The 27,044-nt window shown below is 41.8% G+C and overlaps 1 protein-coding gene across 1 annotated transcript in view; it reads left to right on the forward strand.

Moving 5' to 3' along the window:
• SHC4 (SHC adaptor protein 4) overlaps window positions 1-27,044 on the forward strand; it is a 109,168-nt gene that overhangs the window by 28,906 nt on the left and 53,218 nt on the right. The window contains exon 2 of the mRNA XM_010998597.3: window positions 9,491-9,561. Within this exon, the coding sequence (XP_010996899.1) occupies window positions 9,491-9,561 (71 nt within the window). The remainder of the gene's footprint in view (window positions 1-9,490; window positions 9,562-27,044) is intronic.

The raw sequence follows: 27,044 nt of genomic DNA on the forward strand, positions 1-27,044 counted from the left end.
TTCAAAAGACCATAATGATTTCTGAAAGTTCATTCATAGATCCATTATTCATCCATTCGCGCGCATTTCCTGAGTACTTTATATCAGGCTCACACGCTGCCTGCAGAGACGATTTGTTTGACCTATTGCTGTTGTTATATTGTTGCTTGGTAATAGTTCTATTGAGATATAATTCACATACCACACAATTCGCCCACATCAAATGTACAGTTCAGTGGCTTTTAGTATCTTCATGGAGTTGCACGACCATCACCACTATTAGAACATCTTTATCAACCCCCAAAGCAACCCTGTACCCTTTAGCAGTCATACCCCATCCTTCCAACCTTCCTTTCTAGCTCTGTAGATTCATCCCTTCTGAGTATTTCATACCTGGTCCTTTGTGACTATCTTCTTTCACTTAGAATAAGTTTTTCAGGGTCCATCCATGTTGTACCATTTATCAGTACCTCGTTCCTTTTTACTGCCAAACACTATTCCATTGCCTGCTAGACCACTTTCTATTGATCCATTCATCCAGTTGATGGCTATTTGGGTTGTTTCTACTTTTCGGTTATTATGACTAATGCTGCTATGATCGTCTGAGGGCAAGTTTTTGTGTGGACATGTGCTTTCACTTTTCATGGGTGTCTATCTAGGAGTGGAATTGTTGGGTCCTATAGTCATTTTAAGTTTAACTTTTTGAGAAACTGTCAAGTTATTTTCCCTCGTGGCTGCACCATTTTACATGCCCATTAGCAGTGTCTGAAGTTTCCAGTTTCTCCACATCTTTGCCAACACTTGCTATTTGCAGTTTGTTTTTTAAATTATAGCCATTCCAAAGGGTGTGAAGTGGTTATCTCATTGTGGTTTTGATGTGCAGTTCCTTAGTAATGAATAACATTGAGCAGTTTTTCATGTGCTTAGTGGCCATTTGTATCTCTTCTTTGGAGAAATGTCTGTTCAGATCATTTGTCCATTTTAAAATTGTGTCATTTGTCTTTTTATCACTGGGTTTTAAGAGTTCTTTATCTATTCTGGATGCAAGTCCCTTATCAGATAAATCATTTGCAAACATTTTATCCCATTGTGTGGGTGATCTTTTCATTTTCCTTAGAGTGTTCCTTGAAGCATGAAAGTATTTCATTTTTATTAAATTCAATTTTTATCTATTGTTTTCTATGGTTGCTTGTACTTTGGGTCCTATCCAAGGTCCTGATGATTTTTGTCTGTTTTCTTTTAAGAGTTTTACCATTTTAACTCTTATACGCAGGTCTTAGATCCATTTTGAGTTTATTTTGCATATGGTATGAAATAAGAGTATAATTTCATTCTTTTATATGTGATTTAATTCTTTTGATATCCAGTTGCTCCAGCACCATTTGTTGAAACCACTGTTCTTTCCCTACTTGAGTTGTTTTGGTGCCCTTGTCAAAAATCAATTGACAGTAAATGTGAGGGTTTATTTTTGGACGCTCAATGCTATTCCATTGATCTGCACATCTTTCCATGTGCCAATACCACACCTGTTTTGATTGTGTTGCTGTGTAGGAAGTTTGAAATTGGGACACATGAGCCTTCCAACTTTGTTCTTCTTCAAGATTGTGTTGGCTCTTCTGGGTCTCTTGAATTTCCATGTGAGTCTTAGGATCAGCTTATCAATTTCTGCAAAGAAGCCATCTGATACTTTGCTAGGAATTGAGTTGAATTGGCACGTCAGTTTGGGAAGAATTGCTATATTAACATTAAGTCTTCTGATCCATGAACATGGAATGTCTCTGCATTTATTTTGATCTTCTTAAATTTCTTTCAACAATATTTTATAGTTCTCAAAGTATAAATTTTGCATTTATTTTGTTAAATTTATTCATAAATATTTTATTGTTTTTGATTCTATTGTAAATGAAATTTCTTAAATTTCATTTTTGGATTGTTTGTTATGTGACCTCTTGGTTTTAAAATTTAGGAAAATTCATAAACAAAGTCTTATTTCTGACTTCTCTTGAAAAATCAGACCGGTTTCCCCCATGGCAACAAGGGGCTGGAGTGAGTAGTTTGGATTTTGTCTTTCTTGTAGGCCATATGGTTCCAGATTTGCCTGTATCTGGCTATTACCTTCTCTTTGAATCAATTCACTCATTATATCTTAATTACTAAGCATTGGGTTTTGGCCTTTATGATTATTCTTTGGGGAAATCCAAGTTAGATGAGATTCAGTTTGAAAAAAGTATTACCTAAATCTTTAATATGATTTTTTAATATACATATTCTATCTTGTCTTAAAAGTTATTAAAGCCATATTTTACTCATTTATCTCAAGAACATTGGTGAGGGAGGCTCAACACTGAGGATACAAAGAAGAAACAGACACTGTTCCTCTTCCAAAAGAGATACAGACACATTGACCAAATAAAGCCATATGGGCAATTAATGTTTTCTGAAAGGTCTGCTGGACTTACATACAGTGTATAGAGAAGGGTCCAGAGAAGGGAGTGGCCAAGCATGCAGGTCAGAAAGGAGGAGAAGAGGAGAGGTCTCATAGAAGTGACTTTTGAATGATGATAGTTGGGGATAGCTTTGTGCATCCAGCTAAGCAAATAGGCTCTTTTCCTGGAGACTGATGTTTTCTCCACAGTGTCATACTTGAACCACTTGTAGCAGAATCCGCCAGTGCTTATTAAAATGCAGTCTCCTAGACCTACTGAAGCAGAATGTGTCAGAGCCCCAGGAACCTGTTTTTAAACAAATCATCCCTTTATGTTTCCCTGATGATTATGAAGTTCCCTAAAGTTTGAAGAGCTCTGTTTTAAGTATGGGGGTAAGGGGACCTGTAAGGGTTTTAAGTGGGAAGAAGGTTTGAGAGGGTGGAGTGATATCATGCTAGACCTGAGTGTCAGTAAAGTGCTGGCTGCACTGGGCAAGGCAAATTCAGAGGGTGGGACAGCAGAGGCTCCTTCTTAGGGGGCTTATGTTCTAAATTCAGCACTTGGGTGAAACATGTAAAGAATACACTGGGCAGTCCCTGAAATCTCTTACACCTGTGCACCTGGACCATCAAGGCTCAGAATCAATGGCTTGTATTTCTGTTTGCATTTACAGAGAGGTCCCCTTTCCCTGGTGCAGCGGAGATCAAAGTCTAGTTTGAGAAGTAGGGTTTGGGGCCAAGGAGCTGAACAAAGGGACTGATCTCTTACTTTTTGCCGGGCAAACGGATGTAGTAGTTGAACATGCATATGATGTGAATTCACTCCATTGCAATTGAGAGACAGAGTGTGCTCAAACTAGGGTGAGATGCAGGGGGAATGTTTATGTGATTATGCATATCTGGAGCATAGGAGAGAGCTTGGGTTGAAAATCTGTGTGCTGTCAGCACCCAGGTAATAATGGACGTCAAAGGAGTATCCGTGGTAGAGACTGAGTTTACTGGATTGGAGTAGAACTTGGGAACCAGAATTTTCTAAGCTTCCCTGGTGGGGTTTTTTTTTCTTTTAATTTATTGGAGTATAGTCAGTTTACAATGTTGTGTTAATTTTTGGTGTATAGCATAATAGTTCAGTCATATGTATACAGGCATATATTCTTTTTCAAATTCTTTTTCATTATAGGTTACTACAAGATATTGAACATAGTTCCCTGTGCTCCACAGTAGAAACTTGTTGTTCATCTATTTTATATATAGTAGTTAGCATCTGCAAATCACAAAGTCCCAATTTATCCCTTCCCAACTTCTTTTCCCCTGGTAACCATAAATTTCTTTTCTGTGTCTGCTTTGTAAATAAGTTCATTTGTGTCTTTTTCCTGATAGGTTTAATATGTAGTCAGGGTTGAGAACCAATGGTATAGAGTGCCAGGAGGAGGTACATTGTTTATAAAAAAAGACGGAAAAAATTAAAAGAACCAGCAAAGGATACTGAGAAGGAATAGTCAGAGGATAAAGGTGAGAAACCAGAGTACATGTTCAAGAAAATCAAGATAGGAGAGAGGTTCAGAGGAAAGAAAAGGCGTGGCTAGAGGTGGGCAGAAGCCCATGCAGGTGAGCCGGAGAACAGAAGCGCTCGCCGGAGTGGAGGAAGAGATCACTGCTTTGTCTAGGCAGGTTCAGCAGAGTCTTGAGACTAGAAACTACTGTAGTGAGTTAAAGCCTGAGTGGAAAGTAAGGAAGTGGAGACAATGTCTCAAGTTTGTGAAGAGAATGTCCTCTCCCCACTCTCCCCTTTTTTAAAATGGGAAAAACTTGATGTGATCTAGAGGCGGCAGAAAAATCCTGCAGTGTCTTCAGGCCATGTTGGTGGCCTCTACTATTGTTGAACATTTATCACATGAAGGTCATACCCTTGTCATATCATACGTGATATACTGTTCTTCAGAGTTCTGATTGTTTCAAAGTGTCATCCTTCCCTGTCTTATCAAGTGCAGGGCCAATGCTTTCAACCTTCTCTTTACCGGTATTCCTCCATACGCCTCGCACTGGGGCAAGCATGCTCTAAGGAAGGGAATATGCCATTGAAAAAAGGGCCTTAATCCTACTTGGTCATTAATAAATGGTGATTCCAAGAGGTTAAGTAGTAGGCTTTATTTAATTTTAACTCTAAAGTAATACTACCTACTTATTTTTAAAAACATAATACAAAAAGTTGAAGTAAAAAGTAAAAGGCTGCCGCTCTCCCATACCCAGAGGTAACCACTGTTAACAGTATCTTATGTATCCTGCAGATACGTTCCTTCTGAGGATGTAAGACTATATATTCTTTTTCTTTAGGTCTACCAAAGTCATCATTCTGTAAGAGTCAGAATGAAAAGTTCCCATAAGCTAGCTTTCATTTTTTTCTCTGAAACCCCCAGTCATTTCTTCCCTGGAATGCAAAGATACACAGGCCATGAATAGGCTGTTCACCTCTCGCTGGAAGCAAGTGGTTGAAGCTCAGATGGTACAAAATATTATGACTGCCTCGGGGCACAAGGGGTTCGCGTGAGCAGGGAGCTAGGTGAGCCATCTGTCAGGTGCTGAATGGGAAGGTTGTCTGAGCCCTGCCACGTTCTCACCACCCTGGGATGCCTTAAATAAAGGTCTTCAGTGTCCTCTCCTCTTCACAGGGTCAGGAATTAGGGAGTGTCTTCTGTCTCCTGCGCCACCCCCTGCAGGCCCCAGGAGAGCTTGGACTCATGTCTGCTCTTACCATGTGATTCCCAGGCTCCTTACCTACTTACCCACCTGGGCAGACCTGAGGAACAGTCAGTGGGAGCAGCTGGGTGACCCCTCCTCTTTTTGCTTTTCCTGATATATGAGACTTACACACAGGGTCCCAGAAATGGACTGTGGCCTCTAGAATAAGCCCTGATTCAGTCTCACTGAATAAATGAAACTGTGCCAGGCACTTCCTTTAATAGGCCTTAATTTCTTCATCTACTAAATGGAATTAAGAACAATGACTAACCTCATGGAAAGAAAAGATAAATCATCTCTTTCATAGTTGTCCTAGCCTCATGGGGCTGGGTTTCTTAAGAACAGAGGCCATGTCTTGTGCAGATCTCCATTTACTAAGTGAATGAGAGGTATTATCATCCCGTTTATGCTTAAATCAACCAGCTAAACTCCTCCTGCCTCAGGCCCGGCCATCCAGCCACTATTCACTTATACAGCCATCAGGTACCTAAAACGAAGACGCGGACAGATTTTTTTTTTTTAATTGAAATACAGTTGATTTACAATGTTGTGTTAGGTTCTAGTGACAGACTCTTTTTATGCAGGGCCCTCTCTCTGCTTCCCTCACAGCCGCGGTTGGGGAGTGAAACGGGCTGAGCGTGGACGAAACCGGGCGTGGGTTTTCTCCGCCTCGCGCAGGGCGCCTTGCTCCACGCATGCGCAGAGCGGAAGGGGTGGGGTCCGTGCTCGCTGTCAGGATCGCCTCAGGCCAGGACTCTCTTTCTCCAGAACCTTCAGTTTACCGCCGGGAGGCCGGCAGCAGGTGTACCCCTGCTGACAGACAAGTGTGTGAAGCAAAACAGAGGTTTCAAGGGAGGGGAGGCGAGGCAACGACTGGGGTTGCCTTAGAAGGAAGGGGGTGAGGTGGGTGTCGCGCCGCGAAGTGTGGTTAAGAACAAAACCTTGGGAGAGTCCCTCGCTCTCTGGCCTCCGCTCCCGCTCTCCACTGAAAACCCCTGTCCTCATTCACAACCGGAATCCCCCCGCTGGTGGCTCACCGCGCTGGGCTGAGAGCGCCCCCAGGTGACACGCTCCCTCACTGGGTGGGGGGGTGGGGGACGCCGAGCCGCGGCAGCCCCGGAGCGACTCCGTCCCAGCTGACTCTGTTTGCCTCTTTATCCCCCTCCGGTTCCGATGTGCAGTCCACTCTCCTCTCTTGTTAAAGCCCCCACCATTGACTTTGTCATTCGCGGCCCTCCCCACCCCCACCCCCACCCCCACCCCCACCCCGACCCCGACCCCGACCCCGACCCCGTCCCCGGCCCCTGGAACGCCTGAGGAGTCAGGCACGTTCTCCCCACCTTCCCCTCTTGTTTAGGGTGTGTGTTTCCAATCTCTCAGATGGGGGAATAATCAAAATCACAGACACGGAGGAAACTGTACAAAGAAATCTGGGAACCTCCCAAAGGTGTCATCCTGGCCTACAGTTTCTCTGAGTCTCTTCCTGAGTCCTGAGTTATCTAGTATGCCTCACTTATCCCCCAGGATGGAGAAAACGGTTAGACCTTCACCTCCCTCTGCCCACTTTGAAGATACTGTCAGAGCTGAACAGTAGAAGCTGTATTCGCTCTTTCATCCAGTATTTATTTATTGAGTAACTGCCCTAGCCCAGGCGCTGTCCCAGGTATTGGGAATATGGTGGTGATCGTGGTCCTTACTCTTACGGTGCTTACAGCCCAGGGAATGAAGACAGGTGATAAACAAGCAAATTAACAAGAAAGCCTGATAATCCGCCAGTGGCATAAAAATGACAAGTGGGGGACTGTGATGCAAGGTGACAGGAGAGGCCTCTGAGGCGGTGTTTTAAGTTGAATTAAAACCTGAGGGTCAAAAAGAAGTCAGTCCTGCAGAGCCGTAGGGGAGAAGCTAGGCAGAGCTGGCAGTGGCAGAAGAGAAACAGCAAGTGCAAAGGCCCTGTGTCTGGAAAGAGTTGGATGTATCCGAGGAATAGAAGGAAAGCCAATGTGGCAGCAAAGTGTGCAGGGGGACAGTGACACAGACGGAGTTGAAGGGGTAAATGGGGGCCAGAAGACACAGGGTTTAGGTGTTTATAGTTACGAGCTTGTTTTGATAATAAATGCCAGGGGTTTTAAGTAATAGAGGGACATGGCCTGATATTTATTTTTGACAAATCCCTCTGGCTGAGTGGGAAAACTGGAGGTGCTTGGTCACGTTTTCAAAAACAGTGCCCTGATAGACTATCTCACCTGGTCTTAAATGGATAATTTACAGCTGAAGAGAAAGATGCCCCCCCCCCCCCGATCTCTGCACTAGCAAGGCTTCCTGGGGGGATTGGAGTTAGAGCCCAGACCTGTTCCTCAGCCTGTGTTGGGAGTCCATTCTTTCCAGGGTGTTGGGTGCAGGAAAAAGAGGAGCAGGAGCTAAGGTCTGGAATGGAAGGAGACACAGAAAGGCAGGAAAAGCCAGAGCACTGGTGAGGACAGGAAAATGGTCTTTTCAGTGCACCCTCAACATGGATCTTGGACCCTTGGGACCTCCTTTCATGACAGTTTTGAGGTGGGCTTACTACCATGCCCCCTATATCTAGTGTTCCTTTCCTAATAAGTCTGTAAAACAGAAATCTCTAGATATCACTAACTTCTTTGAGGTCCTCAAGCCTTGGGATGTTAGTTGTGATTGGGACAGAATCAAATATGCAAAAAAAATGTTGTCAATATTAGGGCCACCAGGAGGAATGTGACAACAGAAGTCTGACTGAAAATCACCAGATAACTGTCCTGGCCAGCACGCTCTCCCTGACACAAGGCTCTCGGCAACCCTTGGTGCGCTGACCTGCTCTTGGGATGTGAAATCTACAGAATTGCTGAGAAATACTACAAGATGTGTCTGGGGAGGCATCCCCCAGCTCCTGCCATCTTTCCACAGTGCTTTTGTCATTTCCAAGCAGAGGAAGCCTGGAAGGTTTCCAGGGGAAAGAGAAACAGGAAGCATACCATCTCCAAGGAGCCGACAGATCACTTGCAATCAGACCACTTGGCTCTCATAGCATTTCCGAGCTCACTCTCAGAGAAACTCTCTCCCTCGTCAACCGAGGCTCTGCTAAGAGGATTACTCCCACTGCCTCACCGGGCAGAGCTACACAGAAGACTACTGAAGTCTGCATCCCTCGACTTAATGCCTCTCCATGATTTCAGAATCCAATTTTCAATTGTCAGCTGGTTATTTCCTGGATACCCCACCAGCATCTTTCAGTCAACAGGTCCCAAACCAACTCATCTTCCCCTCTCCTGGCTTTCCTGTTTCTGTTAATGGAATCACTGTTCCCTCTGCTACACTGGCTGAGTCATCCTTGACTCATTCTTCTCTCTTATTCTCTAGATCAAATCGACTGCCAAATCATGTAGTATCTATTTCCGTGATGTCACTTGAATCGGTCCCCTCCTTCCTACTGTCACCATCCCTCTCCGGTGTGAGCTGTCATTACTTCCTTCTCAACAGGAGCATCCTCACTTACTCCTTCACTATTAACCCACCTTCAGACTGCTGCTGACACAAGGCTCCTCAAACACACACTAATCCTATCACTCTCTTACCAGCAGCCCGACATGGCTCCCACTGCTGCCACATTCAATATAAACCATCTTTTAGCTTTATAAGTCATAAAGTCACTTTTCCAGTACCCCACGTTCAAGCTAATTTGCTCATTTCTGGTGTAGGACATGACTTTTTTTTCCCCTTTCTTGAACCCTCAGTAAATGATCTTGCAAAAAAATAAGATAACTTTTATTACTAAATCCTGTATTACATGCATTTATCTGCTTGTTTTATCTCCTTCGAAGATTTGATATTCCTGTATTATTTGTCTCACATTTAGTCTTGCTTCCTCTAATATTTGAGCACATGCACATACTAGGCACTGTTCTTCAAACCTTTGTAGGAAATAATTTAACTCTCACAACGATTCTAATTGTATCCCCATGTTACCAGTGACAAAACTGAGATGCAGAGAAGTTGAGTAATTTCCTGAGGTTCCATAACTAATCACTGGCAGAACCAGGATTCAGATTCACATGGTCTGGCCCCGGAACCCAAGCTCTTAACCACTGAGCTCACATTTGTTAGGGATGACAGCTGCATTCCCGATATTGGAGTTTGGATGTTTTATAACTGAACTGAAGCTCAAGGTGCGTGTCCATTAATGGTCAGAAATATGAATGGTGGGCTGAGTGTGCGATTGTAATTTGATATCAGGAGCTGATTTCAGGTGTTCCCAGGAAATCAATGATGCTAAGAGCTATCTGTGTGCTATTTTTTCCTACTTGTTCTTTTTTTTTCTTCTTATTCCAGTACATGGGCTGTATTGAAGTGCTGCAATCAATGAGGTCACTGGATTTTGGAAAGAGAACCCAAGTTACAAGGTAAGAGAATATAAATGGGACAGGCTTTGAGGACGATCGTTTAAAAGTCACAAGAGTTTCTCCCCACAGGAGTTTCATGCAAGTCTTCAAAGGCGCCGTGGGTTCTTATTCATATGGCTGGAAGCTAGAACACAGCCTGGTGACCTTGGATGAGCAGCTTTGCCTCATCATGTGAAAGATTTCCCAATCGTGTGGTGGGGAATTTGCATTTCATGTGAGAACTTACAAGATGATGCCGTCATAGAAACAGCCAGTTTCCCAGATACTATAAGTATTTAGAATTCTATCTAGAAATGGGACATTTCAGGGTCTCAAACCCATTGAAGAAGTAGCTGAAAATAAGAACAAGGAAGAACTTTCTACATCAGAAAGTCCAAGCTCTCTCCATTTGTGGCCTCCCTGACACAAGCACCTGCTTCCTCCTTGTTTGGCTCTCCTTCTTCCATGTACAGAGAGCTGATGGAAGAGTTGAACCAGGGGGAGCCTTACCCAGGGTGGTCCCAGGCAGCTCAGGGAAAGAACCAGAATCATTATTACACAGAGTCCAAGTCAGATGCAGAAACACAAGGCATGGTTCATTAAGGCCAAGTTCAAAGCAAGGATGAAAAGATTTGAATAATTGAGTGCTGAGACTGGTAGCTGGCAAAATTGTGAGGTGAGAAGACTGGATTAACATGAATGATTCAGGATGAAGACTTGGGCACCTGTTGTGTGTGGTGCCAGTGTGTGTCTCAGGGCCAAGCCACAGAGCCTGCCTGCATCCATGGTTGCAGGCCACCTTTACCAAATAGTCTCCTTTATCAATATTCTCCCAGATATTACCTTTATCAATATTCCCATTATGAAGAAAGGGTAACTTTTCCTAATGCTCATCCTATGGAATTCAAGGCCCAGAAAAAGTGTCCTCTTGAACAGAAGGTCTGGGAAGAAGAATCATTCTGCCACTTAGGAGAGTCACAGTTGACAGCAGTAGATTAAAGACCTGGAGAAGTCCTGTGCTGTCGTTTAAAAAATGCTAACTTTATCTCAAGATTTTCTAAATTTATTTGGCCCCAGAATCCTTTTTCCACGTAACATAAATGAACGCCCTGTGTTACCTCTAGGGTTCCATGAAGGGAACTTTAAGACGTGTTGTTGTAGACGCACTTGTTGATGATGCATTCAAATTGCTTTCCAAATTTCTCACCCATCCTTGGTATACCTTCAGGACTCAAACAGATGAAATCTAATTCTTTTTCCCCCCCTGTGTTCTTGGTACCTATTTCAGTCCTTGGCACCTAGAAGAGGCTCAAGGGGTATTTATGGAATAAATGCATGGTTCCACCTGACCACCTTCCAGGCTGTTTCCCCCTCCTTTTACATCTTCTCTTTCACGTTGTTAGGCCCTTCAACTATCCCTTAAGCAACAAGGTTTCTAGATTACTTCCAACCCTCTTAGCCCTGCTTTGCACACATTTCCAGTTTTATTTCATTCTGATGATCCTTAATTTGGAGAAAGTCCTTCCTCCAATCCTGAGTAGGTTACAGATGGGAGGAAAAGGGTCGCTACCCCAGGTGCCTGGATTGGGGGCCCAGGACAAAGGAATAACAGTGTCCTTACCTGAGGATGACCGATTTTCTTTTTATCCCCTTATTCATTCATTCGTTGACTCATGCTCCTTCACTTGAATAGGTATGGAGTGCTCATTAAGTGTCTGAAACTCTTCAAGAATTAAGGATGCCGAAGCCTCATGGAATTTACTTCTAGCTGGGGAAACAGACTATGGCAAGGAAACAAATAAACATACAATCTACTTTTAGGTAGGGCCGTGACTGTTGTCATCAAGCAGGGTAAAAGGGTAGAGATGTAGGGGCTGGGTTTTCACATTTATTTTATTTTCTAGTTCTGAAATCTCTGTATATTTACTTAGGACATTTGGAAAATACAAATAAATATGAGAAGGAAAATCATTCATAATCTCACCTGGATGTGCTATCTGCTGACATTTTGTGCCCTGGAATACCTTTCTGATCTTTTCTTCCATGCAGGAGCTGACAATGATTCTTGTAGAAAATCTGAAAAATATTAGATACTATTTCTCCCACATTGACCATTTTCCTGTTGCTGAATATTCACAAACATTTTTAAGTTGTGGTAAAATATGCATAACATAAAATTTACCATTTTAACCATTTGTAAGTATACAGTTCAGCAGCAGGAGGTACGTTCACATGGTTGTGCAGCCGTCGCTACCATCCATCTCCAGAACTTTTTCCATCCTCTTGAATTGAAACTTTGTATTCATTAAATAGTAACTCCTCATTCCTGGGGCAACCACCATTCTACTTCCTGTCTCTATGACTATGACTACTTTAGGTACCTCCTGTGGGTAGAATTATATGGTATTTGTCCTTTTGTGAGTAGATTATTTCATTTAGCATAATGTCTTCAAGGTTTATCACTAGGTTAAACAATAGAAATATCCTGAAGGTGTTAGATGCTTCTTGCTAGATTGTTCTACAGAAGAACTGTACTAGTTGGTATCCTCCCAGCCATGTATCTAGTTTTTGTTAGTATCTATTTAAAAAAATATATTCTTGAATTTGTAAGCCTGTGTTTTCCTATTGTTTAATAAATGGTAAAAGACTATTTTTTTTCCTCTGCCATAAAGATTCAGCTTATGACTGATGTGCAGATCCAAGGGGAGGTGTCTAGCATAGCATCCGAATGGTATTCCTTGTCGATGTGTCTGTTTGAGGTTCAGGCATGGCGGACTGTGCTCTGGGCAGGTTTGTGGAAGCTTGAGGGTGGCTCACTTTCCCTAAAACCTCTCATTCCCACCCTACTTAGCAAATATTTCCTCTTCTTCTCTTTTAGTTTTTTTCTTCTTTGTCTCCTTCTCCTTTCTTCTCTCAACTTACATACACTTTCATTTTCAGCCACTATTCAAGGTGCTTTGTTACCAGTTGTCTTGGATGATATTAATACAACTATTGAATCAGGTTTCAGATGGTTTAAAATGTGAATTTCATGTATTCACAAAGTTTCATTTAACTCATAATCCTACCTAATCCAAGAAAAGGACCACTTAGAATTGTAAAAGAAAGAACTTTATTTTGTGTGACCACAGTGACCTCCTGACATGTACTGTCAAACAGAAAATCAGTCAAGTGTGAATGCTGAGAAACTCATGTAGCTAATTGCCACTCCAGGTACAAACAGGTGTGTTCAGGCTGATGTCCCAGTCGTGGTGGTAGTTGGTCTTCCCATCTCTGTACTAGTTAGTACATTATTACGGATAATAGGGAGACAGCAACATGAAGTTCCTGGTAATAAAGGAGGAGTCATGGTTAAGATACAACAGTTGGATCAGTGTTTGAAACAGGAGAAAGATGGCATCAAATTCTTGACTTTATGTGGGGCCTTTCTGCCACTTGTTTGAGGGCTGAATCCACAGGACCTAGAACACAGAAAAGACTCAAACAAAGCAGAGAAAAAGAAAAGGACAAGGAAGCCATGTACTTTGTTGGCAGTTCCCTGGATTACACCCTTTTCAAAGCTCTCATCACACTTGACTCCAGATTGAGTCCCCAGGGAGCCCCTGGAGTGGCTTTTACTCTTGTTCCTCCTCTAATTCTCACCCAGGCATTTATCCACTTGACTGATTTAGGGCCGGATCTCAATTTTTAGTAATCGAGTGTTCATGCAAAAAGACAAAGGAGGAGGTTTTTCCTGATAAAAAAGAGAAACAAGATCATTAGGAAAACAAAGACTCACAGTGACGGTTGTCATCAAATGTCTGACAAACAGTATCAAAAGGAGATAAGAGAAGAGGGAAATGAAAACCATACTAAGGATGACATAGCCACTTCTCTCTCCTATAAAAATGTTCTCATCATGATTTTTATTTTTTGGGAGGATTCAAAACGTTTACTAGAATTATCTCATTTAATCTTCGTTAAAAACTCTTATTCTGCTAATGAGGAAAAAATATTTAGATTAAGTGACTTGCCCAAGGTCACACAGCTAATAGGTACAAAGAATGGAACTTTAGGCTAGGGCTACTGGAATCAAGAAATTTTGCTCTTTGCCACTATTATAATATGTTATGATGGTTATATACTTTTCCCTTTCATTATCATTGTAGAGAAGTCCATTAATAGGTTTCGTAATATGGAACGATCATTGAATTCCTGCTGTAAACCCTTCTTAATTGTCGCATCATCATAACTAGAAGTTACGTACAACTTGTTGATATTTTATTTCAAATTTTTGTATCCTTAGTATAAGTAAGCTTCCTTTTTTGAACTCCACTCATGTAGTTTCTGTTTCAGGAATAGGTTAGCCTCCTGAGGGTGACTTCAGAACCTTTCCTTCCTTTCTGTGCTCTGCAGCAATTTAAAACAATGTTGGAATTATCTGCTACTTGAAGAGTCTTTATTCTAGCCCCAGCAACTCTCTGGGCCTGTTAGCTGTTTTTTTTTTAACCTCCATTGTCAAATCTTTTTTATTAGTCTTTTCAAATTTTCTATCATTTGGTAAAATAATTTGGAAGATTTTACCCCCAAAGTTGGGCATTTTGTCTAGAGTTTTCAAATGTATCACATGATGTTGGCCACAGTGTTCTCATCTCATTTTCAAGTAGCCTCTATATATGTGATTCTGCTTTCTTCTTCATTTCTAATTTGTTTGTGTGTTCTTTTTAAATCAGATTTGCCAGAAGTTTGTTTATTTTATTGCTTTTTTTTTTTTAAAGAACGAGGTTTAGTTTTATTGTTCAAATCTACTTGGTTTTTGGTTTTCTAATTCATTTATTTGTCCTTTATCTTCAGTATATCTTTCCACCTTTTGTTTTAAGTTTATTTTATGCTGTTCTTTCTTTAATTTTTTAAGGTTATTCTTTCATAATTTGTTTATTTTTATTTTTTTCTTCCAGTTTTATTGAGATATAATTGACATGCAGCGCTGTGTAAGTTTAAGGTGTACAGCATAGTGATTTGACTTATCTACATCATAAATTGATTACCACAGTAAGTTTAATGGCCATCCATCATTTCATATAGATACAAAAGTAAAGAAATAGAAAAAAATTTTTTCCTTGTGATAAAAGCTCTTAGGATCTACTATCTTAACAACTTCCACGTATTACATACAACAGTGTTAATTTTTTTAACAATTTTTTTGAGTTATAGTCATTTTGCAGTGTTGTGTCAAATTCCAGTGTAGAGCACAATTTTTCAGTTATTCATGAACATACATATATTCATTGTCACATTTTTTTCCACTGTGAGCTACCACAAGATCTTGTATATATTTCCCTGTGCTATACAGTATAAACAGTGTTAATTACATTTGTCATGTTGTACATTATATCCCTAGTACTTATTTATCTTATAACTGGAAGTTTGTACCTTTTGACTGCCTTCATCCACTTCCCCCTCCGTACACCCACTGTTTCTGGTAACCGCAAATCTGATCTTTTATACGAGTTTGTTTATTTTTGAAGTACAATTGACTTGCAATTCTGTGTTAATTCCTGGTATGCAACATAATGATTCCGTATTTCTACACATTTCAAAATGATCACCATGGTAAATCTAGTTACCATTCATCATGATTTTTTAAAACAAATACAAAGAAAACAAAAAAATCTCCCATTTGATCTGAAATATACACACAGAAGAAATCATGTCACTAAAATCTAAAGCCCACCCCATCCCTTGCATAAGCATCCACATCACACAAAGAAGAAAAAAAATCTTCCCTCTCCCACTAAAGATGCCTCCTTTTCTGTGTCTCAGTGGGAACCTCCCTCAGTTACCAAAAGAGGAATAAATTATCCATGAGGGTAAAGTGGAGCTGGTGGGACAGGGCTTGGCTTTCAACCCAGAAGAACAGAACTTCATAGGAATAATGGAGGGGACAGTTAGTTCACCATGACAGGACATGACTGACCCCGAGGGGCAGGGCACACTGCTGGCGGGAGGGACCTCCAGATCATTGTCTCGCTACTCTGTCCTCTTCCTGTATTTGCTGCCTTCCATTTGTAAGTCATACTTGGGAACAGAATCATCTGGGCTAATCGTGAAGCACCCAGCACGGGATCTGTCCATGCCGGGCTCCAGGACAGCTGGGATGCAGCGATTCGAAGTGGGTTAGCCTCATTCCTGTGATGGCCATCCCTGGGGGTGCCAGGGGTGGGGGTAGAGTTGTGGAGGGGCTGGGTGCAGCAAGTCTGTGAAGGAAAATGGGGAGCTGTTAGAGAACGGGTGATGAGTGCTCCCTTTTGGGATCTTGGCTTCAGATTCTTTTTCTCTAGATGATCATAAGGGGTTTATTTATTTGCCCCACTCCATTCCATGGGGGAGGAAAACCTCGAGTATGTTCTTTGGACCTGCTGCTGTAGACAGTAAGCAGGCTGTTTGGGTGACTGGTAGTAGGTAAAGCAACAAGGAAGCAGAGATCATAATTCAGAGGATATTGTAATTCGACTAATTTCCTGTTTGTAATGTTATTGCTCCTGAGCCCTGATTCTGCAGATTTAATTCACTATCTTGGAATTTTGATTCTTTGGCTTCAACAAGACATTAAAGGCAGTTCTTCGGAGAAAAATGCATACTTCTGTGTGTGTGTGTGTGTGTGTGTGTGTGTGTGTGTGTGTGTGTGTTAGCAACCGTTAGATGTAAAGCAGATCCAATATGCAGCTGAACATTTGCAAAGGCCTGTGCATGAGGTTTGTAAGAAATGTGAGCATTAGGAAGCAAAGTATTCTGTGGAGGTCAAATATCTGCATGCTAGGTGGCTAAATGAAGATATCTGTTTGTTTAAAAACAGGCTTGCATTTATCTAAATTTCCTGAGGAATGGAGGAATGAGATTGGTTGCAGCTGTACATGGATAAGTGTGTGTATCTGTGTATAAAGCTGTCCAGCATCTGGTGTGTGGTTCTGTGTTGACTTGTGAGGAGACCATGGGGTTAGGAGTGGGACTGCAGCCCACCTGGCACACAAAGTAAAGGCATCAGAGAGGGGATAAAGGGCTGAGTATATTCAAATACCATATGATAGCACTTAGATGTGGAATCTAAAAATCTGAACGTATAGAATTAGAGAGTGGATGGAATGGTGCTTGCCAAGAGCTAGGGTGTGGGAGAAATGGTAAGATGTCAGTCAAAGGGTACAAACTTCCATTTAGACGATGGTTAAATTTTGGAGATCTGAAATACAGCAGGGAGGAAGAAAAAGCAGCTTGCACAACTGAGGTAGTTTAAATGCAGTAAAAAATAGATTTCTACCTCAAAGGGAAAAGAAGACAATAGATTGGTTTCTTTGAACACCTAAAAAAAAAAAGATTGGAAATATTTAAATCACCCCCCAAATGCTCCTCTGAAATCTAAGGTTTGCCAAATTGTTAATCAAATGTTTAATGTTATTATAGTTAGTGCATTAATTTTGGAACATAGTTCAATCAAGCTGTATGTGTATGTGGTGTTTGGCTATTTCAAGAAACTAGGAGACTACACGTGTAAGTATTATATATGTTTATGCCTTTTTTATAGGACTTAGGGCATTGTATTAGTGCTTTAGGTATTCATTGAAGTTTATAAAATGGTCACTAGTTTTGTTCTACAACAGACTATTTACAGTATCTATATTTGATTTGCCAAGGAATCCTTGGTCAGGAATGAAACTCCCAATTTTAGCAGTTTTTCCATGGAAAATATGACCCAATTTATGAAATGGTTTTGAAAAATACGTTGCAGCTGAAATCAGGGCCTGCTAATTCTATAGAAACTTACCAATGTGCACATATTATCACGTGACTACTCTCTCTTTCTAACAGGCAATATGCACACATTCACTGACATAAGTAAGAATAGTTAGCTGTCTGTCCGAGTCTAAATATGGATGGTAGTGGATGGTCTAATGGTTGAGGAGAAAGAATTAACTTAGAGTTTAAAATGGATGAATATTAAAGCCTATGCATTTTGGGCCAACGCCAGTATTTTCAGCTTCAATTGCTGAATGAAATAGCTTTCTCCAGTGATTTTTCCCCCCAGGCCTCCTTTACCACGCAGAGCCAGATGAGAATGCATTCTAGTATGTCCCTTTTGGGGTTCCTTTAGATGTCAGTACTGAATGTTTGTAACACCCTAAGCATTTTCAACTATACTCTGTGCAGATTTCTCTAGGACCAAGAGACTGGATTTCTGATTTTGATTTTGATAGACACAGTGGTCAGCTCCTGGTCTGAATCGTTTAACAATGTGAGTAGAATAGGCCTTTTGAACCATTGCTCCTGGAAAATTAATGCTGCAGTTCATAGGAGCCTCCCGAGAAGGCCCAGGGTGTGCCCCAGAGTGTGTCTGGCCTGGAAGGGATTGGGTCCCTGTGGTCCTATTTCAGTGGGGCAGTCAATCACAAGGGCTCAATTACCCATCATCTTTGGGCCTTAAGGTTCTCCCTAGAACCAGTCCATGGGCCTGGGGGATTGCACAGCCACAGTGCTTCGGATGTAGTTGGATCAATAAGTATTTAGTGATGAATAGAGAGGTTTCAGGGCTTCTCAGGCCTAGATCATAGATCTTGAGATGACTTTGGAGGTCTTGAAGGCTCCACGGTCACTGCTGGTAGAGAAAAGCAAAAAAGACCTAGACAGTCTACAAACATGGAACCTGGCATTCTGAACTAGGCCAAATTCCAGAATGAGGAGCTCTTAGACAGTTGCATCAGGTCCCTGGCTCCATAGTAGAGTGTGTGGCACATGGACACCATTTGTATACGTCGTTGAACTGAGGAATAAAAATAAATTAACTGAAGATGCTCAGTTTGGCTCAGAAAGCCTTGGGGGTCCTAGGGGTTGATTCAGATGAAGAGAAGGATTTCTTGATCCACATGGAACTGGCTGAACTTCAGCCTCTCTCAGGGATTCAAACATGGTTTTCAACTATTAGCAAGTGATCTCTAGAGCAATTTATTATTAATTAATAGCTACTGTTATCAGCATTGTCATCAGCATAAAAATTAACATTTATAAAAGGTATTTACTATTAATCCTATTTTGCCCGTGAGGATACCGAGACTTAGAGAAATGGCAGAACTCATCTAGCAAGTTAATGAGTGATGAAAGCAGAAATCAGGTCTGCCTGACTCCTGTGTACTGTGCCTCAGTCAAAATGAGAGAATCTTAAGGAACAAAACTCAGGGAGATGCTGACAGTCAGAAGTGATAGAATAAGGAAACATTCAAACCTCAGGCTGCAATTTGTTCTGGGTTTGAGATACCAGATCCCTCGTTTGTGAGTTCCTTCTGAAAGGGCCTTCATTAAAATGCTCATAAATATGTAGGTGAGGATACTTTTAGTATCCTTTTCTGGTCTCTTCTAAGGAAAAAAATTGTATCAGATAGTGATTCTCAAACTTTAGCACACAAGAGAATCAGTCACCTCGAGGGCTTGTGAAAATACTGTAACTTGGGCACCACTCCCAGAGTTTTGAATTTAAGAATTTGCATGTCTAATGAGTTCCCAGGTGTTGTTCACGCCGCTGGTCTGGGGACCACACTTTGAGAACCACAGATATAAGGAAACCCTATTCAGGGGTTTCAAAATGAGGTCCCAGATTGGACCACAAATCATATGGAAATCCCTTGTTTTTGAAAAGGTAGTTCCCCCCGAAAATCTCAATAATCACCTGGAGGTTTTTATTATTATTTGCTTTTGCTTTTAGGAAAAGGGCAAAGCCTGGGGAATGCCAGAGCAGCAAGTTTTAATTCTGATATGTGTATGTATTATATATATAGGTCTCTGGAAAAATTGATGATACGGCTCCTTTTAGGAAGAGTGAGCTAGATGGGAAGCACTCAAAATTCATTAAAAACTAATCTCCGCCTGAAAGGCTTTTCTCTGATTAAAAGAGAGCTTTGTGGCCAAAGGAAATGCAGGGCAGTTGGCGCGTCTCTCCACCTGCCAGGCAGATTTGTTCCAATTCCTATCAGTATTCTCCTTCAGAAACCTGCAAAATGCCCAATGGGATAAATGCCAGCCCTGACCCCTTTACTTACACACGCGTTGTAGCTTGTGGGAGCTGCGCCTACTTAGGAAAATGTGCCTTTTTACGTATTTTTGAACAATAAGAGGGTGGCTCTTTTTGATCCAGATCATCTAAGAGCCAGTTAAGAAGATTTTCTCTGAAATTGATTTTTTTTTAACTGTCAGCTGTGACAGCACAGATTCTTAAAAGGAAAGACATTCTCTAGTTAAGTGTTTATGCCAAAGTAGCATAATTCTGGCAGCAGCTCATTAGCAGGACTTAGGCTGGATCTAGCAACAGACTCTGAGATGGAGAGTTAAATACAGAAGGTTTACTGAGAGGGTTCTCAAGATCAACTCGTGAGGGAGTGAGGGACGCAGGACTGGACGTGGCAGGTGGAGAGGCTTGAATAGTCATGCTGTCTCAACATGGCAAAGAGAGAGACCAGGACCTCGAACCCTGTATTGACCTGTCATTGGTGCCTGCTGTCTATGGGGAGGGACATATCTGTGGGCAAGGTCACTACCTTAAGGAGAGAACAAGTTCTGGGGAAGAAACTCAGCTGTGAGCCATTAGCAATGAACACTCCAGAAATGGGGGCAATGCGTACCTCTGTTCTAAAGGGGGATCTGGATTATACAGGGGGATGGGGATCATACTTTGCTTCAATGCCATAGAGCTGTCTCAGCATTTACATATTGAACCTCTGTGTGTCTAAGGCAGTCTACTAGGTGCCATGGGATATCTAAAGAAAATCAGTTAGGTGTTCTGCCTTTATAAAAACTTTGATTATCCATTGCTAGTTGCATTTAGAGATAATTGGACCTCTTCTGCAACATATCGTCTATAGCAATCCAGTTATAACCACAGAGTACTCTGCTGGGTACTAGGCATTGTAAAAGGTGGGCTAAACCCAGTTTGCAAAGCAGACAGACATTTAAGGAAAAAGCAACAATAATGGCTATCATTTACTCAGGCATTGTTCACAGCACTATTATTATTCCCACTTTATAACTTTAAGAAACGGAGACAGAAAGCTTTCAAAACTTGCTCAGCGTCACAGGGCTTGTAGGAGACTGCTAGATTTGGAATGTCGGCTGTCTGATTGCAGAGCCTACTCAATCAGCCCTTCTTCACTCTATTAGAAGAGTTATAGATACATTAAAGCCCTCCAGTTTCTCTCCCTTTTCACATTTACTGTAATGTTACAATTTTGTTTTTTTTCTGTATTTCCCCCAACCACTTGGTCCTGTATCATGCATATAGTATCACTTAATGAAGCTTAATTGATGTTTAAAAATATTTTTTTTCCAGTTTCTCTCCCCTTTCACTGAATGCTGGTAGGAGAGACAAGGAATGGACAATGATAATTGACAATATGTAAAAGAAGTTTCATCAGCCTTATATTTATGTAGTAGAAGACTCATCTCTTACAAAACTCGGATACTGAACAAGTACAAGTTTTCCTGCACCAAGATACTGAGCAAGGCCAAGTCCAAAATACATATAAACAATCTTTGTCCGTAAGGTTGTGTGCTAATAGGTTTTCTGCCGCGCACAAGCTGGCCGCGGACTGTGAGCCCAGGGCCTTTTATATTCATTTCTGGTTTACTCCAGAAGGGTCAACCAGCCAGAGCCAAATCTTACCTGCTACCTAATTTTGATTTTTGCCACCTTTGGAACCGAGAATGGTTTTTGACTTTTTTAAGTGTTTGGGGGAAAAAAATCAAAAGAAGAATGTTTTGTGACATGTGGGAATTATATAGAATTCAATTTTTCCCATAGGTGATATTGTCACACAGCCACACTCACTTGTTTACGTATTGTCTGTGGCTGCTTTTCGAGCTACCACTGCAGAGTTGAGTTCAGCTTCAGTCAGTATGACTCACAAAGCATAGAATTTTTACTCCCTGGCCCTTTATAAAAAAAGGTGTGCTGACTGCTGCTGTGGAGGGATTCTCAACCTGTTTTAGCTCTGTTGGAAACACTTGAGGGAGCTTTTAAAACTCCCAGTCCTCAAGCCCCAGCCTCACCCATTAAATCAGAACATCTGGAGATGAGACTCAGTCTTCAGCACTTGTTAACACTCCCCTGTGTTTCCCCAACGTGCAGCCAAGGTTGAGAACCACTGCCTAGAGCGTGGATGCATTTCGAGGGACAGATGGACTAGGCCTCTCAGCACCCAGGCTGCCGGATGGGAGAGAGAATGCAGGTCACTCATCACAACCCATGTGTGCCGGGGGTCACGTGAGCAAAGGTGTGAGGACCTCCAGATGCCCTCTGGTGAAAGCCCTTCCGGAGATAGCAGGGTTAAAGGGCCGAGAGGGGAGGGGAGAGGATTATACCAAATACTTGTCCCAGCATATTGCGTGACTAAGTTGAATGCAGATTTCCCCTCAAATGGAACATCATCCAATGTGCAGGTGGTATGGCCTTCCCCACCGCAGCCGCTAGGAGCAGGCGCCCTAATTCCTTAGCATCCACCAACACAGCCATCTGGTTGAAGCTGCAGAGCCTAGAACCAGGTGTCCTGTGCAGTGAGTTCCACTAGAAGTTTTAATCTGCTGGGGGATTTTTGAACCGATCTGCTTCAGTATCACCAAGGAGTCTGTTAAACTGAAGACCTATAGAATCAGAACCTCTAGGAACGGTCCCAGGAATCTGCATTTTACCCAGCATCCCAGTGGATTCTTAAGAACTTCTAAGTCTGATCACCACTTACCTAAATGGTTATACCAGTGAGTTCTTAGCAGACGTGCCGGCCGAAGTTGTCCTACCAGTGGGCTCAACTGGCTAGGCCAGTTACTTATTCCTCCCAGAGGTACACACACTTTTTTTTTAAAAAAAGGACTTACTAGATAAAATCTATAGTATATATACCAAATGGCCCATAAAAACTCGAGTTACTTTTTTAAAAACAGTGGTAGAAGTCACATACTCATCCCACCAATTGCTCTCTTGCTCAGTATTATAGACTCCTCTATGGCAAACTGTTTTAAGTATCTTAAGTGGTACCAAATCTTCCTTTTTTTGAAGATAGGCCTAACTTTTGGAAGTAGATGGACATCATTTGAAGTGAAATGTGAATAAAGTGGGTGATTATGTTGAATCTGTTTTGGTTTTTCAGAAAATGAATTTTGATTCTTTTTTTTCTTCTCTCTGTTCTACTTAAGTATAGTTGATTTACAATGTTGTGATAGTTTCAGGTGTTCAGCAAAGTGATTCAGTTACATACACACATTCTTTTTCAGATTCTTTTCCATTACAGGTTATTATAAGATATTGTTTATAGTTCCTGGTGCTATACAGTAAATCCTTGTTGCCTACCTATTTTATATATTATAGTGTGTATCTCTTAATCCCAAACTCCTAATTTATCCCTCTCCCCTGCCCTTTCCCCTTGGTAAGTGTAAGCTGAGTCTTAAGTGACCACACTGTGTGATCAGTATGCTCTTTGACACCAAAAGACATGCTTTCATAATATTTTAGAATATTTTGTCCAAAGCAGGGCTGTTTTAGTTGATTCCAAGGTCAAGGAGAACCGTCTTTTGGATTTACAAATTCCAGTGTGTTTTGTGTGAAATCAACCCCATTTCTCCATTGTCATTTCAGATTTGAAGGTGGATAAGCCATCAGTTTGGGGGGCTGCAGGTATCTGCATTTTGAAATATGCGATTCTGTTATGGGAAGTCATTGTGGGGATAGGAGAGAATCAGCCCTTCATTTCTTTACTGGGGGAGGCTTGCAGAAGAGGGGCCGTCCCAGGGACAGGATGGCCTTTCACTTCATTAAAGTGCAGTTGGTGGGTCAGCATTGCTTCAGAGCCAAAGGGCAGGATCCCAGAGCAGAGAGAACAACCTGTGTTCTGCGGTTGCCTGAGCTGGGTAGAATTGCACACGTACTTTATAATCAGATTTTAAATAGGACCCAGGTTGAGTGGAGTGGTGTGATAAGTCCATGTGAGAGTAGATGCTGTGGGTGGCATTGAAAGGTTTGATTTTACCACCCTGGACCCGAAATGCCTATTTCTAAAATGAAAGGATGTATTTTATGGGCTGCATCCACCCTCCCCAAGTGCATGGGCGATGCCCCCTCGATAACAGCACAAAGGCAGTTTGAAGCTTTCCATTTTCCGCTGGTCTCGGGGCATTGACTGCAGTCATTGTATGCTTATCGCTGTGGAGGAAGGCTCATGTTCTAAAGCGTCCTGTCTGAGGCTTGCACACATTCTCGGATGTCTTTAATTTCACCAAGCTGAACAAAATTGAACACATAGATCACGGAGCCTTCATGTTCTGAAGGCAAAGATTTCAAAAAAGCCGGTACTCGTTTCCCTAGAACAATTGGAACAACATAATACCACACTGCTGTGGAGTCCAAATGCCTCACAAGTCCCCCCCCCCATTCATCAATAGGAAGGCATCTGAGACATTCAGGTGACAACTGGTCTCTGTGACAATTGTTGACTGATTTCTTTAAGGATTCATGTTGGAGATAAAAAGTAAGGGAACGCCCCTGGTGGCTTTGTTTTGCCTATGTACTTCTGAGATTTATTTTGGAAAGGCTCTTGCTGGGATTAAAATTCATTCTCATTCTTGGTTGCCTGGACAAAACAGAACCACTCCTTCTGTGAGTCTGTGTGTGTGTGTGTGTGTGTGTGTGTGTGTGTGTGTGTGTAGACGGGGAGAGATGCCTTTCACTGCTTTGCTGGGACATTTGCCTGGTTTCATGTTACACGTTTTCTGGCTTTCCTATTTACCAAAGAATTGAATTTTGACATTCACTAGAAACTGTTTTGCAGGCCCCCCGCCCTTCCTTAAATGCTCCACTTTGTCTTGTATTAGGATATTGCCTTCCAAATTAACAACAAAAACAAAAACAAAAACCCAACAAGGATTGGGCAACGTTACTTCCAGAAGAGCTTAACTGTTTAAGGGTTAAAGACACAGGAAAATTATAACTTAAGTTCTGTAGCAGCCAGGGGTGGATGAAGAAAGGTGGCTTTGTTTGAGCGATTAGTTTGGACTCTGCTAAGAGAGACAGAATATCTTTTTTTGGTCTGATGGCGTAGGCAGGGTTTTATATGCTTAAAAGCAAATCTTCAACTGCATTCTCATTCTCTTACATCAGCCCGCTTCTCCCCTTCCCTCTCATGTGGCAAAACAATAAACAAAGTGACCACTGTTGGTGCTGTGGGTCTCTCGCTCTCTTTCTTTCTAGTACAGGCTCCCGGGGTGGAAATCTTTAGCCATTTAAACTCTCAAAAGTCCTGCTCCCCTAAGAGAGGACGTTTGCTGAATGTTTGCTCGCTGGAGAATGTCCCATGGTCCTCAGCTCGAAAAGGGTTATACAGAAATGCGGGTGGTTGGGGCACCCCTATCCTGTGAGGAATCCCTGCTCCGGGATCTCTTTGTTTGCTTTTTCCTCGGCATTTGTAAAGTCAGCGCTTTAGGTCGGAAGGTGTGGCTGGAATTCTAGAAAAGCATTGAAAGTGCTATTTGTTCTCGAAAATGTTACAGTTAATCTCTTGGTCCCAGTCTGAGGGGAAGAAAAGATCTTTGTGAAGAAAGGCAAGTATGTGTCTTCCCTGACTGGGGTTTCAGATTTGTTAACAATGATTCCAGCAAAGAAAGCAGAGTTAGTGATTATTTGAAAGCAGTGGTTCTTAACCTGGGATCTGAGGATTCCCAAGAGGCCCACAGATGGTTTTCCGTGGGCGGTGCTGAGGGGTGGGGTTGCGGGGTGGACCCTCTAAAATTGAATAGAAACATTTGTACAAACAAGCCTTTTATTGGAGAGAAACCTGTGACTCTCCTTAGAGTCTCAAGTCAAAAAAAAATGATGACTATTTTTCATATTTCTTTTTTTATTATGGTAAAATACACGTAACATAAACATCACCATCTTAATTACCATTTTAAAGTGTGTGGCTCAGTGGCATTAAATATATTCACACTGTTGTGCAACTATCATCACCATTCATCCCTGTAATTCTTTTCATCTTGTAAAACTAAAACTATTTCTGTTAAACAATAACTCCCCATTTTCCCCTAGTCTCTGGCAGTCACCATTCTACTTTATATGATCTTGAATACTCTAAGAACTTTATATAGTGGAAACATGCAGTATTTATCTTTTGATGATTGGCTTATTTTACTTTAATATCCTCAAGATTCATCATGTTGTAGCACATTGAGAATTTCCTTCCTTTTTAAGGCTGCATAATATTACATTGTGTGTGTGTGTGTGTGTGTGTGTATATTTTGCTTATCCATTCATCCATTGATGGACAGTTGGGTTGCTTCCACACTTTAGCTGTTGTGAATAATGCTGCTGTGAATGTGGGTGTACAATATAACTCCTTTTCAAAGCAAGTTCGTAAGTGCAAGTCTCCCCTCTTTTCTTTTGAGTAGAGTTGTATATTAAGAGATTTTCAGAATCTGAGAGGCAGCTGATTTTAAAGTTCTGAGTGAGTTTGCGGTACACACACGTGTGCTTGCCCCCGAGGACATATGGCTGAATGCTCTTTTCTTCCCTAAGGAGGTAACAGCCAATGTAAAGAAAGCAAAGGGCTGGGACAACAAAGGGCTGGAACATCTGTGTGAGTTTTTGCCGGAGCTGACCCCTACCCCTTTGTCTTATCCCCTTGGCAGGTTACCCCAGCCACACTGAGTAAGGATTGGCCAAAAAGGAGCCCCTTTCTATGCTGGGGAGTAAGCAAGGGAAGGACCAATGTATTTCTCCTCCTAGTCCCCAGAGCCTGGAACTCCCTCCTTTCCATGCACCTGGCAGTGTTACCAAGTCCAAACTCGTTCTGCTCACCACACAACAGGCCAATAAACTGGGAGATGAGGTGTTGGAGCAAGGAAGAACAACTTCATTCTGGAAGCCAGCAGAGAGAGAAGATGGCAGACTGACGTCCTGGAGAACCATCTTCCCCAAATCAGAATTCAGGCACCTTTTCTACTAAAAGGGGAGAGAGTGTAGTTACTTGTTGCAAATTTCCTAGTGTTGGAATTCTTTGTTCTTGAAGCTGTCCGGTCAGGTCACAATGTTCCTGTAAACCTCCAACAAGACAAATGTTATTCTCTATTCTGCGACTTTTTATCTCTATATGAATGGAAAAGTGTTACACCTTTCAAGATCACAGCCTTGAGAATGGGCTTTTCTGGGTATTTCAGGCCAGAGGCAACTTTCTTTTACAAAAGGTGCAGAACCGGTAAGACTAAGCACAGGAAACAGAGCACAGGGTTAGCGCTAAAGGAACAGATCTCATACAGAGTCAGACTTGTTCTTCCCTAGTACAGCAATATGGTCCCTCCCTAGGTGAGCGTGAGGTTTGAGGTAAGACGTGGATTTGCATTCTCTCTCTCCCACTATCTGCTGCATTATTTGGAGACAGTTATTTAAATTCTTTGAACTTTAGTTTCCTCATTTGTAAAATGGAGGTAAAAATCCTACCATGAAATGACAT

The sequence above is a fragment of the Camelus dromedarius genome, chromosome 5, assembly GCF_036321535.1.
Source record: "Camelus dromedarius isolate mCamDro1 chromosome 5, mCamDro1.pat, whole genome shotgun sequence".
NCBI lineage: Eukaryota > Metazoa > Chordata > Mammalia > Artiodactyla > Camelidae > Camelus > Camelus dromedarius.